The sequence below is a fragment of the Symphalangus syndactylus genome, chromosome 22, assembly GCF_028878055.3.
Source record: "Symphalangus syndactylus isolate Jambi chromosome 22, NHGRI_mSymSyn1-v2.1_pri, whole genome shotgun sequence".
Classification (NCBI taxonomy): Eukaryota; Metazoa; Chordata; class Mammalia; order Primates; family Hylobatidae; genus Symphalangus; species Symphalangus syndactylus.
The window spans coordinates 53072073-53089053 of record NC_072444.2 but is presented as its reverse complement, the minus strand read 5'-3'; the positions used below and the strand labels follow the sequence as shown (position 1 = coordinate 53089053).

General features: G+C 39.8%; 1 protein-coding gene across 1 annotated transcript in view; it reads left to right on the top strand.

Moving 5' to 3' along the window:
• Nucleotides 1-14071, top strand: part of LOC129472602 (5-hydroxytryptamine receptor 5B-like) — a 34436-nt gene extending 20365 nt beyond the window's left edge. The window contains 2 exon segments of the mRNA XM_055262426.1: nucleotides 13737-14001; nucleotides 14004-14071. Of these exon segments, the coding sequence (XP_055118401.1) occupies nucleotides 13737-14001; nucleotides 14004-14071 (333 nt within the window).
• The last annotated feature ends 2910 nt before the right edge of the window (nucleotides 14072-16981 follow it).

Below are 16981 nucleotides of genomic sequence, written 5' to 3'. Positions count from 1 at the left end.
AACCGTGGGCTCAAACACATTCTCATGCCAGACTGCAAGGTTATTTTAACTTTAGAAAATTAAATGTTATGAATCAAATTGTATCAGTGATAACAAAACATCTGGCTTATGGTTCAGTTCCTTTAAGACTGGCACCTAATTGTCTGAAAATGTTCAAAAATACTCGGATGCATCAAGTATTTTCCCTACACCTTCAGAAATATCCCTGGTTCTCTAAGTCTCTGTACAGTTCTTCCTTGTTCCCCCTTCATCATTATGTTCACCCTGCCTCTTTACCTCTGTTTCCCTGTCTATTTTCTCTCTTATTGGATTGTTAGAGAATAATGGAGGAGGAGGGAGAGAAACAAAAGAGATATAATAAGTATGGTATAGGGATCGTGTCTCCACATATGGCCTTGCAAAAAGCTATTTCTTATATCTGTGTAGTTTTTGGAGAACATTGGACTTCTCAGTGGAAAAATGAGACCTCAACTCCATGCTTCTTAACTTTTTGGGGTAGGTCACAGAATTCCCTTGAAAAATTGAAGCTTTGAACTTGTTACTCAGAAAGCTATCTAGCTGCTAGCTTGTCCAATCTGCATACAATTCCTGAAGCCCTTCCCTGGAGGATGAAGCTCAGCCTTCTGTAGTGCTGTCTCACCTGTGAGGAGGAACCCACAGTGGGTATTAACTAGCACTCTTGGAGGCAGGGGTAGTCTTCTGTCCTGGAGCCCTGGCCCTGTAAGGCACGTATCAGCACACTGAAGCTAAATAATGCATGTGAAAAAGACACAACTTCTGCTCTCCCCATTGCATCCACCCCCTGTACAAGGAATCAGCTTCCACTAGTAAAGGGGGATGATTTTAGATCAGATGATAGCAGAGCTGAAAACACAAATATACTTAACCTTAATTAACACACTTGATTACACCTTCCCCTTCTCAGTATTAACTCCATTAGGTCTTTAGTCACACCAGGGTGACTAAACCCCCAACCAAAACCAAAACAAAACAAAACAAAAAACAAAAAACCATGTTTTCCAAATAGCAATAGCAATTGTGCCTTATGTTATGATCGTACCCAAGAGCTTAGGAAGACTACATTCTGTAGTGGCTATAATTATACTAAAGGGAAAGTTTATTTTCTTCAAGCCTAGCAGTGTTCTCCTTTTGTTTTTACAGGAAAATCTCCTTAAGAAACATCTGAGAAAATTTTCTGTTTTAGGTTCTAAAATAAGCCAGCCACATTTGTTTACTTTGGAGGCTATTTTGATTAGTTATCTCATTAAAGTGCCTTGAAGAGAAATAAGACTTGGGCTTGGTTATCTCACTAAACCTTGGACAGAGAGAGTAAAGCCCCAGGTGTTCTGAGCCCTGATCTGCAAGCTCTGGTGAGAAATTGTACTTTCCAGTTATAATCCAGATGACCTTCAAGCTTAATTGGAAAGTTCTCAATGTCTTCTCCTCAGATGTGGGAGGACTTGAGTCGCTGTTAGGATTAATGTGGTCCCCTGACACCAACTTTGTTAAGCATCTTGCTGTAGTCAGTGTGTGACCCTTGTCACAATGCAAAGTGGTAAGTTCCACAAATGATTAAGGAACTATCCTCCTTCTTTCCGATATTTTTCTATTTCTTCTTCCTAAGACATTTATCTGACAACATTAGAGGATTGAAGGTTTGTAGGTTTTTTCCTGTGGCAGCTGGCATTTTTTAGAGGGGTGGGAAGAGATGGGTGCCATGAAGTTGACATTTACTGAGGGCCTACTCTGTACCACTGTCTCCTTCAGTCCTCACAATGAGCCTGTGATAGAGGTAAGGTTCTTCCTGGTGGGAGATTAGAGATGGGGACCCAGCTTGGAGGTGGAGCTAATCTTTAATGTGCTCTGAGCCTTGGTTTCCTCCTTCCTTCCTTAAGTGGTTGCTGTTATAACTGAGTAGGACCGTGTGTGGAGCCACCTAGCCAAGTGCTAGACATATGTCAAGAACTATGAAGGGTCTGAGATTTTACCCTGCCTGCAGGCTAACAGGTCAGCCTGCCATTGCTGGATGCTGGTAGAAGACATGGGGCTCTTGCATTGGAATTGAAAGACTTTACTACACAGCGTGAACCTCAGCTATGGATCGGTTCCCCTTTCACTTAAAGTCCCACAGGAGTGATTTGGATGGTTCCGATGGATTTGCATCACAGAAGAGAACTCCTAGATTAGGGAATCCGAATCCCTTTTGCCTAGTGTTGGACAGTAAACAAGCCTTCCTTCTGTTCTTATTTTTTGTATTATTATATTACGTATTTCTTATAAAAGAAGCCTGCATCTTTTATAATGGGTTGCAAGGAAGTTTACCCTCTCTTCCACTGGGAGATAGTGTCTCTATCTTCCAGAGCTGTTTGCTATACAAACATCCTTGAAAAACTGGTTTATAACAAAGGCTGCCAGAATCTTTGCTAGCAAAATGTGCAAGAATGCAAGAAACTCACAAGAGAATTCTCTCTCCTAAACATTTCTTTATTCAATAGATGTTTATTGAGTATTTACTGTATACCATATATCACACCAGGTGCTGGGGACTTCAGTGGACAGAATACTCAAGGTCCCTACCCTCGTAGAGTGTTGATCATAACACAATATTCTGAATGACATCTCCAAATTCATGCCCCAATATCAGAGTACTTACGGGAATAGTGGGACAGAATATTTAAAATGGAGACCTCATGAGAAATTTCAGTATGTTGTCCCTATGCACACAGTAGGTGATCAATCAAGGTCTGAGCATGTGTTATCTGGCAGATTTGATCCTTAGTTAATTTTGAATGGAAAAGCCCTAGACTCTATAAAGGCATTTAGGTAAATTCATCTTTTAGGTCATGTTTTAGCATGGCAGAAAGAAACCCTGTGGTCCTGGAACCACAGCGACTGGGCAGGCGCCTTGGTTCTGCCTTTCCCTCCATGCGTGGCCTTGTTAATAGTGTTCCCTCTCTCCAGCCTCTGTATTCAGAGCACTTCTCCTCGCACAATAGGACTAGAAAGTGCCGGGTAGTACTGGTTGTGTGGATTCAACAATTCATATTCTCACCTTCCTGATGAGCAGATTCTAAATCCAGGGTCAGAGGCCTCTTGACCATGAGTGATTATCAGACACGTGTGCAGAGGGGGCATTGAGGGCCAAAGGCTGAGGAGAGACAAGAAGAAAGAGGGAGACTCTGGGTGCCCCCAGAGCTGGTTGCTAGAGGCCCCAGGAATTGCCTGAGGAGCCATAGATGCCCATTCTACAAAGCTCCCCAACATAAATATGACCCTTAAAGTAGATTTTGTAGGAACCCATTCAGATCAATCACTTTTACTCAAAGATGCAGAGTAACATGTAGGGGTTAAGAGTGTGGACTCTCCTTCAAATTACCCAAGTTTCACTTTCAGCTCTAACAATAAGCAACTGTGTGACTTTGGACAAAGGTATCTAACCTTTCATAGTGGTTTCTCAACTGTGAAGTGGGGATACTATAATTCCTTAAGGGTCTAGTGTGAGGAAGAATGAAAGTCATCCATTGCAGGCATGTAGCACAGTATCTGTTTCATAGCAGCTTCTCAGGAGTTGTACTGCTTCTTGTTTCTGTTGGTTTCCTAATAGACATTACCCATTGAACTGAAAAAACCAAGCTAGTTGTTGCCTAGCAAAAAAAAAAAAAACTAATAATAATCACTCACAGTTGGCTCATTTTCTTTGGGGCTGTTTCTGGAAAGATTCCATTGCCTAACAGCATCACTCTGCACAGGCTGTACCAGGCTCAGGCTGAAAAGCTGTGAACACAGGGCTTCTAGCAAACAGACATCTTGACGGACCACAGGTGGACCCTGCTCAATACTGCAGTGGTAGAGCTGGGTGTGTTTTAAATGAACTGATTCAATCACACTTGCCTTTTCTGTTTCTTTTCCTCCAGGATCTCTTTTAACTGAACTTATCCCATCAATTTCCTTACTTCAATAGCTTAACGAGGATTTGGAATTTCATTACACAGTGAAGGGACTCAAGTGCCTGGAGGGTCATTTAGGTCAGCAGAGAAATGGCTGGAAAAGTGCCCATTATTGAGCTTAGTGGGAGAAAAATAACAAAATCACTTTCCACTTTCTTTCATGCTCTGATGATGTTTTTTCTCTCCCAACAAGGGACTGCTAAATATTCATGGGGTGATTTCAGGATGCCACTTTTTGTCATTCAGACTTCCTCTGGTGACTTGATGAGAGTCTACAAGGTTGTGGATGGGTCAGTATTATCTCTTGTAAATGGAAAAGGTGATGTGCAGCTCCCACTGCCTGGGGACTGGGAAACCTTGGAATGGCTCATTAAAGAGGGGCTCTGGCTTGCAGGCCAGTTCTCAGCTGCCTCTTCAGGGAGTACGTGTTTGCCATCCCAGATGAGGGGGATACTGTTTGTTCTCTTTCCCTCCAAGTGGCAGGTGGGGAGGATGCTGGATGTATACTGGCAAAGGAAAGGACTCTCTGTCCTCATCTCCATGATCTGTTTTTGGGCTGGCTGAATGATTTTCCAAATTGTAGGATAAACGCACCTGACACAGTAACTTAAGCATGCCCATAGAATGACCCTATATGGCAGGTGCACCTGAATGTGTTTTGAGCTAGATAATCCAGAAATGGCCAACCTGCAGATTTGTTCCTCGTCTCTGAGGAACAACTGAGTCCCCGTCCCATCCCAGCCTGTGGGACATGGGCCATACAGGAGATTCAGGCACTGAGTTTTGGGTTACATGAAGGTTTCCAGGTGGAGGTTGTTAAGAAGAGGGTGTTCAGTGAAAATGCAATATAAACTACATGCTGTTTGCAAGCGGTTGTGGTTTTCTTGTCCAGCCCACCACTGAAGGCAAGACAGTTCTCCTGCCCAGCCCCCCACCACTGGACTCTCTCCCCTGTATGTAAGCTCCTGATAAAACCCCATGTCTCGTTTGCTGGCTCTTGGTCTCTTTTTCAGTCTCTTGAACCTGGTGCCTCCCCAACTGAAGTTCATAAGGGTTCAGCACAACACAAATAGTTACATCCAGAGAGTGCTGGGGGGAGCAGCAGAAGATGCAGGATCTGAAGGCAGTATCGAGAATGAGGAGTCTTGAGTTTGTGAGAGCCAGGCCACCAGAGCCCCTTGCACTCACTCAGCTCTGGCCACTCTGATGCAGGTGACAGGAGGCAAGTGCGTCAGCCATGAACAGCATCAAGTGCCCACAGTTGAGTGGTCATCCTGATAGTTGCTTCTAGTTGTGCCTGGGAGAAAAGCTAGACACAGTCATTGCTGGGAGGCTCTGTGTCTGTACATGCAGCAGTACCTGAGGCCATCCCTGGCAGCGTTCGAGGAAGAGAAATAGGTCACTCTGCTGTAACAATACACCATTAGTGATAGATATTTACTGGGCACCCACTAGGTGCCTGTGCTGTTGCCAGGTAGGTAGGAAGACACTGCCTTTGTTCAGCTTGACCTGGGATGGGAGAGCCAGACATCAGGCAAATAGTCACACAAATCACTGCAAAGGAGGCAAACATGGCACCAAACAGGGAGCCGTGGTTGAGTCTGAAGGATCAGGGAAGATGGCTCTGGGGGGACTGGTGCTCTTTAAGCTGAGACCCAAAAGGTAAACAGGAGTTAACCAACAAATGGAGGTGAAGGGTATAGAGAGTAATGCCGGAGGCTCCTTAATTTGAAGGTAGTTATGATCACAAAGGTATTTACAGTCAGTTTTCTTTTTATAAAGCTGGACAGTACAGAATTATCACCTAATTTAAACGGAATCTGTTTACCACAGTAATTATGCAATCTCTTGCAATATTCATGTTTACAGGCTGTCTCTCTAGCTGTAGCCTTTTTGAGGGGCAAGATTGGGTCTGTTCTATTAGTGGTCTTAGTCCCAACCTCAAGCCCACTCCATGTGTATGGAATAGGTGAATGCATATGCCAGGCCGTAGTGCTGGGCCCAATCAGGCATTCCCAATTCATTGGCAGGACATCCTTAGCTGGGAAGCGGACTTTCATCACCCAGCATCATAGCTGGAGAAACGGGCTTAGAGAGGCAGAGGAGCTTTCCCCATGGTCCTGAGATTCCAGCCTGGGTCTGACACCAAGGCTCCCGCTCTTAATCACCCCCCTTCCTGTTTATATCATATTATTTGAGGTCGTGGGGACCATCATTGCCTCTCCTTGATGAATCTTTGGATATTATTTTAACCTACAGTTTCAGTGACCTTTTCACCTAACATTGTTTGATGGGTTATGGTATAAATGCATTTTGAATGAAGTTGGAGGAGAGGTTCTGGACAAGACTGGAATAACCTCCTATTGCTTTAATCATACAGTATTATAGTTTATCTATGGCCATACCACCCTGAATGCATCTGGTCTCATAAGTATTATATTTTACTTATTTACTTAAATTAATAAAGTTAATTTTTTTTTAGCTTTTTTTTTTTATTATACTTTAGGTTTTAGGGTACATGTGCACAATGTGCAGGTTTGTTACATATGTATCCATGTGCCACGTTGATTTCCTGCACCCATTAACTCGTCATTTAGCATTAGGTATATCTCCTAATGCTGTCCCTCCTCCCTCCCCCAACCCCACAACAGTCCCCGGAGTGTGATGTTCCCCTTCCTGTGTCCATGAGTTCTCATTGTTCAATTCCCACCTATGAGTGAGAACATGCGGTGTTTGGTTTTTTGTCCTTGCGATAGTTTACTGAGAATGATGTTTTCCGGTTTCATCCATGTCCCTACAAAGGATATGAACTCATCATTTTTTATGGCTGCATAGTATTCCATGGTGTGTATGTGCCACATTTTCTTAATCCAGTCTATTGTTGTTGGACATTTGGGTTGGTTCCAACTCTTTGCTATTGTGAATAGTGCCACAATAAACATACGTGTGCATGTGTCTTTATAGCAGCATGATTTATAGTCCTTTGGGTACATACCCAGTAATGGGATGGCTGGGTCAAATGGTATTTCTAGTTCTAGATCTAAAGTTAATTTTTTAGGCAGTTTTAGGTTCCCAGCTAAATTGAATGGAAAGTATAGAGAGTTGCCATATACTCCCCACCCCCACACACATACAACCTCCCCCACCATCAACATCCCACACCACAGCAGCACATTTGTTAAAATTGACAAACCCACATTGACAGTGACAATAATTATCATGAAAAGTCAATCGTTTACATGAGGGTTCACTCTTTGTGTTCATATTCTATAGGTTTGGACAAATGTATAATGATATGTATCCACCACTGTAGTATCATACAGAGTAGTTTTTTTGCCCTAAAAGTCCTTTGTGCTTTGCTTACTCGTCCCAACCTCTAGCAACCACTGACTCTTTATTGTCTCAGTTGTTTTGCCCTTTCCAGAATGTCATATAATTGGAATAATACAGTATGTACCCTTTTCAGATTTGCATTTCTTTTTACTGAGTAATAGGTAGTTTTCTCCTTGCCTTTCCGTGGCTAGATAGCTCTTTTCTGTTTGTCACTGAATAATATTTCACTGTCTGGATGTACCACAGTTTATCCATCCACTTACTGAAGGGCATCTTGGTTGTTTCCAGGTTTTGGCAATTATGAATAAAGCTGCACTGCCATAAACATCCGTGTGCAGGTTTTTGTGTGGACATTAAGTTTTTAACTCTTTTGGGTAAATACCAGGGATCATGATTGCTGCATTGTATGGTAAGAGTATGCTTAGTTTTGTAAGAAGTCACAAAACAGTCTTCCAAAGTGACTGTACCATTTTCCATTCCCACCAGCAATAAATGAGGGTTCCTGTTGGTCCACATCCTCATCAGCATTTGGTGCTGTCAGCATTGTGGATTTTGACTATTCTAGTAGGCGTGTAGTGTTATCTCACTGTTTTAGTTTCCCATTTCCCTGATGACATATGCTGTGGAACATCTTTTCAAATGTTTATATGCCATCTGTGTATCTTCTTTGAGGTGTCTATTAAGGCTTCTGGCCCATTCTTTAAATAGGTTGTTCATGCTCTCATTGAATTTTAAGAGTTCTTTGTGTATTTTGGATAACAGTATTTTATCTGATAAGTCTTTTGCAAATATTTTCTCCCAGAATGCGGCTTATCTTTCGATCATCTTGTCAGTGTCTTTTACAGAGCAGATTTTTGTTGTTGTTTTTGATGAAGTCTAGCATGTCAATTCTTTCTTTACTGGATTGTGCCTTTAGTATTGCATCTGAGAAGTCATCACCAAACCCAAGGTCATCTAATTTTTTTTCCTATGCTATCTTTTAGGAGTTTCATAGTTTTGCATTTTACATTTAGCCTATGATCCATCTGCAGTTAAATTTTTGCGAAGGGTGTAAGGTCTAGTTCTAGATTAATTTTTCTTTTCCTATGAATATCTAGTTGTTAAAGCACTGTTTGTTGAGTAGACTATCTTTTCTCTGTTTATTGCCTTTCCTCCTTCATCAAAGGTCAGTTGACTGTATTTATGTGGGTCTATTTCTGGGCTCTCGTTTCTGTTCCATTGATCTATTGTCACTATTTTTTCACCAATGCCACTGTCTTATTTACTGAAGCTTTATAGTGTGTCCTCAAGTCAAGTAGTTATAATCCTCCAAAATTCTTTTCCTTCAGTATCGTGTTGGCTATTCTAGGTCTTTTGCTTCTCCATATAAGCTTTAGAAGTAGTTTGTCAATATCCGCAAAATAACTTCCTGGAGTTTTGATCAGAACTGCATTGAATCAAGTTGGAAAGAACTCACATCTTGACATGATTGAGTCTTCCCATCCATGAACAAGAATATCTCTCAATTTATGTGGTTCTTTGATTTATTTCATTAGAGTCTTACAGTTTTCTTCAAACAGATCTTCTACATATTTTGTTAGATTTATGCCTATTTCATTTTTCAGATACTTGTATAAATGGCATCATTTTTACTTGTGCATTGTTAATGTACAAGAAAATGTTCAATTTTTTTTTTGTATTAACTCTGTATCCTGCAACCCTGCTATAATCACTTATTATAATAGTTCCAAGGGTTTTTTTTTTTTTTGGTTGATTCTTTCAGATTTTCCACATAGATAATCATGTGATCCGTGAGAAAAAGGCAGTTTTGTTTCTTCCTTCCCAATCTGTACACTTTTTATTTCCTTTTCTTGTCTTATTTCATTAGTTAGGACTTTTGAATATGATCCTCAAAAGCAGTGGTGAGGAGCAACATCCCTGCCTTGTTCCTGACCTCAGTGAGAAGCTCATTAAGTGTGACGGCAGCTGTAGGTTTTTTGGTAGACATTCTGTATCAAGTAGATGAAGTCTCCCTCCCTCGATTCCTACTTAAGAGTTTTTTTTTTAAAAACCATGAGTAGGTGTTGGATTTTGTAGAAATGTTGTTTTTGTATCTATTATTATTATATGTTTTTTCTTTTTTAGCCTATTGATGTGTTAGATTATATTAATTGATTTTTGAATGTTGAACAAGAATTGCATACCTGGGATAAATTCCACTTGATTGTGGTGTATAATTCTTTTTTTTTTGTACATTGTTGGATTAATTTGCTACTATTTGTTGAGAATTTTTGTATCCATGTTCGTGAGATATTGATCTGTAGCTTTCTTGTCTTTGTCTGATTTGGGTATTAGGATAATGCTGCCTCATAGAATGTGTTAGAAAGTATTCCCGTCTGTTTCTATTTCCTGAAAGAGATTGTTGAGAATTGGTATAATTTCTTCCTTAAAATGTTTAATAGAGTTTTCTAGTGAATCAATCTGGGCTTGGTGTTCTCTGTTTTGAAAGGTTATTAATTATTAATTCACTGTATTTAGTAGCTATGGGCCTATTCATATTTTCCATTTCTTCTTGTTTGAGTTTTGGCAGCTTATGTCTCTCAAGCTTGTGTCTTTGAAGAGATTGGTCCGTTTCATCTAAGTTATCAAATTTGTGAGCATAGAGTTGTTCATAGTATTCCTTTGTCCTTTTCTTTTTTTTTATCCTGAGATGGGGTCTTGCTCTGTTGCCCAGGCTGGAGTGCAGTGGCAGGATCTCAACTCACCGCAACCTCTACCTCCTGGGTTTAAGTGATTCTCCTGTCTCAGCCTCCCGAGTAGCTGGGATTACAGGCACACGCCACCATGCCCAGCTAATTTTTGTATTTTTAGTAGAGACGGGGTTTCACCATGTTGGCCAGGCTGGTCTCGAACTCCTGACCTCGTGATCCACCTGCCTTGGCCTCCCAAAGTGTTGGGATTACAAGTGTGGGCCACTGTGCCCAGCCTCCTTTGTCCGTTTAATGTCCATGGGATCTATACTGTTATCTCCTCTTTCATTTCTGGTATTATAATTTGTTAGATTTTTTCTTAGCCTGGCTAGAGTTTATTAATTTTATTTATTTATTTAAAGAACCTGCTTTTGGTTTCATTGGTCTTCTCTATGGATTTCCTGTTTTCACACATTGATTTCTACTCTAATTTTTATTTTTCTTCTGCTTATTTTGGATTTAATTTGCCCTTGTTTTTCATCAGTGTCCTCAGGTGAAAGTTTGGATTAATGATTTTAGATATTTGTTCTAACATATATAAATATATAAAGTGTTATAAATTTTCATCTAAGTACTATTTTGCAGCATCACACAAATTTTGATATTTGTTTTCATTTTCATTTAGTTGAAACTATTTTAAAATTTTCCTCAATTTTTTTCTTTGACCCATATGTCATTTCAAAGTGTTTTTTAAGTCTCCAAGTATTTGAGAATTTTCTGTTCTTTTTGTGGAAAAAACAGACCTTATATGCTTTCTCTTCTTTTAAATTTGTTAAAGTGTGTTTTATGGCCACATGTGGTCTGTCTTGGTGAATGTTCTAGGTGAGCTTGAGAGGAATGTGTAATCTACTGTTGTAGGTTGTGTGGTCTATAGATGTCAATTATATCACGTGATTGATGGTGTTGTTGAGTTCAACTATGTCTTGAGTTCAACTATGTCTTTACTGATTTTCTACCTGCTCTATTTGTCCATTTATCATAGAGAAGTGTTGAAGTCTTCAACTATAATAATGAAGTCATCTGTTCCTTCTTGCAGTTCTATCAGTTTTTGCCTCACATATTTTGGTTTTGTTTTTAAGCACATACACATTAAAAATTGTTATGTCTTCTTAGAATACTGACTTTATCATTGTGTAATGTTCCCCCCTGTCTCTGATAACTTTGCTTGCTTTGAAGTTTGCTCTGCCTGAAATGAAATTAGCCACTCCCTCTTTCTTTTGATTAGTGTTAGCATGGTATATCTTTTTCCATCCCTTTACGTTTAATCTATATGTATCTTTATGTTTAAAGTGGGTTTCTTGTAGACAACATATAGTTGTCTTGTTTTTTGATCCACTCTGACAATCTCTTTTAGTTGGTGCCTTTAGACTATTGATGTTTGCAGTGATTACTGACACAAAGAAATATTTACCATATTTGTTACTGTTTCCTATTTGTTGTCCTTTTTCTTTGTTCCTATTTTTCTCTTGCACTCTTTTTCTGCCCCTTGTAGGTTTCTTGTTTGTTTGTTTATTTTGCTATGTTGCCTAGGCTGTTCTCAAACTCCTGAGCCTGAAGCAATCCTCCTGCCTCAGCCTCCTGAGTAGCTGGGATTATAGGTCTATGACACTGTGTCCAGCTCTGCCCTTTATAGTTTTAATTGAGAATATTATTTCATTTTCTCTCCTTTCTTAGCATATTAGTTATACTTCCTCACTTTTTTTTAAGTGGTTGCCCTTGAGTTTGCAATACACATTTACAACTAATCCAGCTCCACTTTCAAATAACACTATATTATTTCATGGGTAGTACACATATCTCATAATAAGAAAATAATTCTAATCCCTCACTCCCATTTCTTGTATCATGCTGTCATTCATTTCATTTACATATAGCTTACATAAGTGTGTATATGTATATATATATATATCTTCAAATACATTATTATTTTTTGAACAACTTGTTAGATCAAATAAGAAAAGTAAAAGATTTTATTCTATCTTTACTTATTAATTATCTGATGCTCTTCCTTTCTTTACATAAATCTGAGTTTCTGATATACAATTTTCCTTTTCTGAAGAACTTCCTTTAACGCTTCTTTCAAGGCAGGTCTACTGGCAACAAATTCCCTCAATTTTTGTCTGATAAACGTTTTTTTTTTTTCTCCTTCATTTTTAAAGGATAATTTTGCAGTATATAGAATTCTAGGTTGGTGAATTTTTTTTCTCTCAACACTTTAAATATTTTACTTCACACTCTTCTTGCTTGTATTGTTTCTGAAGAGAAGCTGGATGTAATGCTTATCTTTGCTATCTATAGGTTTTCCTTTTGGCTTCTTCCAAGATTTTTGTCTTTATTTTTGCTTTTCTCAAGTTTAAATATGATATGCCTAGCTGTCTATATTTTATATTTTGGTATTTATTCTTCTTTAACCTCCCTGGATCTGTGGTTTGGTGTCCGATATTAACTAGGGGAAATTCTCAGTCATTATTGCTTCAAATACTGTTTATGTTCCTTTCTTTGTTCTCCTTCTGGTATTCTCATTAAGTGTATTTACAACTTTTGTAGTTGTCTCACCATTCTGGACTGTTCTATTTTTATACATCTTTTTTCTATTTGTGTTTTGGTTTCAAAAGTTTCTAATGTCATATCCTCAAGCTCAGAGGTTCCTTCCTCATCTGTGCCCAGTGTAATAATGAACCTATGGAAGGGAAACTTCATTTCTTTTGGTGTTTTGATATCTAACATTTAAAAAATTCTTTTTTTAGAATTTCAATTTCTTTGCTTTACATTATTCATCTGTCCTTACATGTTGTCTCCTTTTTATTTTAAAGCTGTTATTAATCACAGTTTTAAAAAAATTCCTTGTCTGATAATTCTCACATCATGGCCATCTATGACTCTGGTTTCATGCTTTTTCAGTCTTTTCAAACTGTGTTCTTTGCCTTTTGGAATGCTTTGTAATTTTTTTGTTGAAAGGTAGGCATGATGCAGTGGGTAAAAGGAACTGTGGTAGATGGGCCTTTAGTTAATATGGTGGTGAGATATGGGAGAAGGGGAAGTGTTCTGTAGCCCTGTGATTAGGTCTCAGCTGTTTTTTAGCCTGTGTGCCTGGACTGTAAACTTCACTAGTGCTTCTCAGTCCTACTTCCCCCTTAGGTGGGGCAGGATGGCTACAGGGGACTGGAGGTGGATATTTCCCTTCCTCCAGGTAGACTGGGTTCTGATAAAAGCCCTCAGGTTAGGCTCTGGTGAGTTAATTATCATGATGGTAGGCCATATTAAGAACAGAATGGTTTGGCATATTTCAAAATGTATTCTTTTCCCTTCCCCTTGCCAAAAGCACAAGGTGATTTTTCTCCAGTATTCACTGTGAGGACCTGATAGAGACCCTGGAGATAATAAAACATAAAAATGTACACCTCTACCCTCTACCCCCTTCCATGACTAAGTCTTCCTGGATTTTTCAACTGTCAGATTTTTCCACACTGAGCCTCCAGCAATTTGTCAATTAGAACTTACGTTTTCTTACCCCAGCACTGGTTCCTGCAGAAGTTTCTGGTTGTGGGTTTTTGCTCTGGTAAGCTGTGATGCTCTATATTCACCTGACCATTTCTGGAGCAGCATTTAGCCCTGTGATCTCACTTCTCTGACAAATCTAAGAGGAGTTGTTGTCTTTCTGGTTTGTTCAGCTTCTTCCTTGTTTTTCTGTTTTATTTTTTAATTCCATTATTTTCTTTGTTCCAAGGTAAAGGAAGCACCTGATGAGGCTGAAATTGTGTTCACGGCACATTGCAGAGCAACGGTGTCCTTCCAGGTGAGTGGGGACTCCTGGCGGGAGCAGAAGGAGAAGTGAGCAGCCATGATGGTGGGAATTCTGATTGGCATGTTTGTACTGTGCTGGATCCCCTTCTTCCTGACGGAGCTCATCAGCCCACTCTGTGCCTGCAGCCTGCCCCCCATCTGGAAAAGCATATTTCTGTGGCTTGGCTACTCCAATTCTTTCTTCAACCCCTGATTTACACAGCTCTTAACAAGAACTACAACAATGCCTTCAAGAGCCTCTTTACTAAGCAGAGATGAACACGGGTTAGAGAGACATGGGTAGATTGTGAGGAAGGAAATTTGGACTTTTTCATCAGTGATCTGAGATTCTTCCCTCCAAAGCTGAGTGCTAATGCTGTCTTGAGAGTTATACCATTGGGCATGGACTGTAGAAGCAGCAGAGCCAAGGCTCTCAAGAAAGACAGCAAATGTCTGGCAGATGTTGTAACTATGCCTTCTTCCCATGTGCATGGCAGACACTGCCAATTGGTCATGGCTTGGCTCCCCACTGAGCGGGAACTTGGTCTCAGAATCCTTTCCAGGACAGCACTCTAGGCAGCTACTGTTGATTATTTAAAATTGATGCAAGACTTGAAGCTGATTTGCTTTTCCTTTGTCAATAGTATATTCCTCAGAAGGGGGGTTCTCAGCACAGGGCCCCAGTGATCTGTTTGGTGGCCCACTCAGGAGACTTTCTCCTTTGTGAAAGAGCCCTCTCTACATCTTTTATTCACCTTACTTAGCTTATCTTCCTCAGCCTCTTATGCTTCCCCAACAGGATAGTGTATCCCCATTTGTGAGAAGATGAGGATGCCTGAAGTTTTGTTTTTAAAAAAAAGGTGTTCAGTGCAAACCATACCTACTGAATCAGGCTCTCAAAGAAGAGGTCTGGTAATCCATCTCTTCAGTTGTCTAGATGACTTTCTTTTCATCAGTGAGAGATACTTCTGGATATTCAGGTTGCTCTTTAGGCCAACTAAATTTGTATTTCTGGGAGGTGAAACCCCAGGCAACAGTGTTTTTTAGCTTGCCAGGCAATTCATTTCTAGGCTCAGAATCATTCTTACGGTATACACACACCTGCATATGACACTGAGATGGGAAAAAAATGATGCCTATTGTAGGATTCAAAACGAACAACCCCTCACCCCCACCCAAAACTGCCATAGTGACTCATGGCCTTCCAGAAAATGTTAAATGTGGCCCAGACGTATAGGAATTCAAGGCATGGACTACATCATCTTGGCCACAGTCGATCTGATTTTGGAGGCAGAATAGCTGTCTATTGATTAGGCTTTTTAATTTGCAAAAAAGGGTCTGTTCCACCATTGGTTCATTTGATATCTGAGTTATATAGATATTCTTCACCCTTACACTAAAGAGTACCAGTATTTTCAGGTTTATTAGAGAATACAGGCCCACAGTTCCTTTTCCAAAGCCTTTGGGACCAGATGTGTTTCAGAATCCAGAATTATTTTTTGGGTTTTAGAAAGGCATATATAGTATATAGACATGTATGGTATAGTCCATAAGTTAGAAAACACCCCTGACTGGGTCTAGGACAGCAGCATGTAATCAGTAATTTGAGTATTTTTGCAGTAAGATGTATGAATATATACACTGTGAGAAAAGGACTAGAAATAGCCTCATGTTAGTGCAGGTCATTTGAGCCAGATCAATTGTGTTGTAAAATAAGTTACAAACACTCGTTTTCTCAACTCGTTGTATTTTTTGCAGTTGTGGATCGTGGACCAGTATAACCGCAAGCCATATACAGTTCCAGCCCTGACGGATGCCAACCCTGTTAAATGGAGGAATTCTGAAGAGAGTCTGGGAAGAATACGTGGTCCAACCATTCCATTGTTGCTAGAGATTGGACATCATGAAGGTAATTAGTATGGTACCCTGGACAGCCTTCTTGGAGTTGTGTTTTGGAATTCTGTTCTTTTTCATTGGAAGATACAGGAAACATTCTTTTTTTTTTTTTAATACTTTAAGTTCTAGGGTACATGTGCACAACATGCAGGTTTGTTACATATGTATACATGTGCCATGTTGGTGTGCTGCACCCATTAACTCGTCATTTACATTACGTATATCTCCTAATGCTTTCCCTCCCCCCTTTCCCCCACCCTACAACAGGCCCCGGTGTGTGATGTTCCCCTTCCTGTGTCCAAGTGTTCTCATTGTTCAATTCCCACCTATGAGTGAGAACATGTGGTGTTTGGTTTTTTGTTTTTGGGATAGTTTGCTGAGAATGATGGTTTCCAGCTTCATCCATGTCCCTACAAAGGACATGAACTCATCCTTTTTTATGGCTGCACAGTATCCCATGCTGTATATGTGCCACATTTTCTTAATCCAGTCTATCACTGATGGACATTTGGGTCGGTTCCAAGTCTTTGCTATTGTGAATAGTGCGGCAATAAACATGTGTGCATGTGTCTTTATAGTAGTATGATTTATAATCCTTTGGGTATATACCCAGTAATGGGATGGCTGGGTCAAATGGTATTTCTAGTTCTAGATCCTTGAGGAATTGCCACTCTGTCTTCCACAATGGTTGAACTAGTTTACAGTCCCACCAACAGTGTAAAAGTGTTCCTATTTGTCCACATCCTCTCCAGCACCTGTTGTTTCCTGACTTTTTAATGATCACCATTCTAACTGGTGTGAGATGGTATCTCACTGTGGTTTTGATTTGCATTTCTCTGATGGCCAGTGATGATGAGCATTTTTTCATGTGTCTGTTGGCTGCATAAATGTCTTGAGAAGTGTCTGTTCATATCCTTTGCCCACTTTTAATGGGTTTGTTTTTTTCTTGTAAATTTGTTTGAGTTCATTGTAGATTCTGGATATTAGCCCTTTGTCAGATGAGTAGATTGCAAAATTTTTCTCCCATTCTCTAAGTTGCCTGTTCACTCTGATGGTAGTTTCTTTTGCTGTGCAGAAGCTCTTTAGTTTAATGATATCCCTTTTGTCAATTTTGGCTTTTGTTTCCATTGCTTTTGTTGTTTTAGACATGAAGTCCTTGTCCATGCCTATGTCCTGAATGGTATTGCCTAGGTTTTCTTCTATGGTTTTTATGGTTTTAGGTCTAACATTTAAGTCTTCAGTCCATCTTGAGTTAATTTTTTTTTTTTTTTTGAGATGGAGTCTCACTCTGTT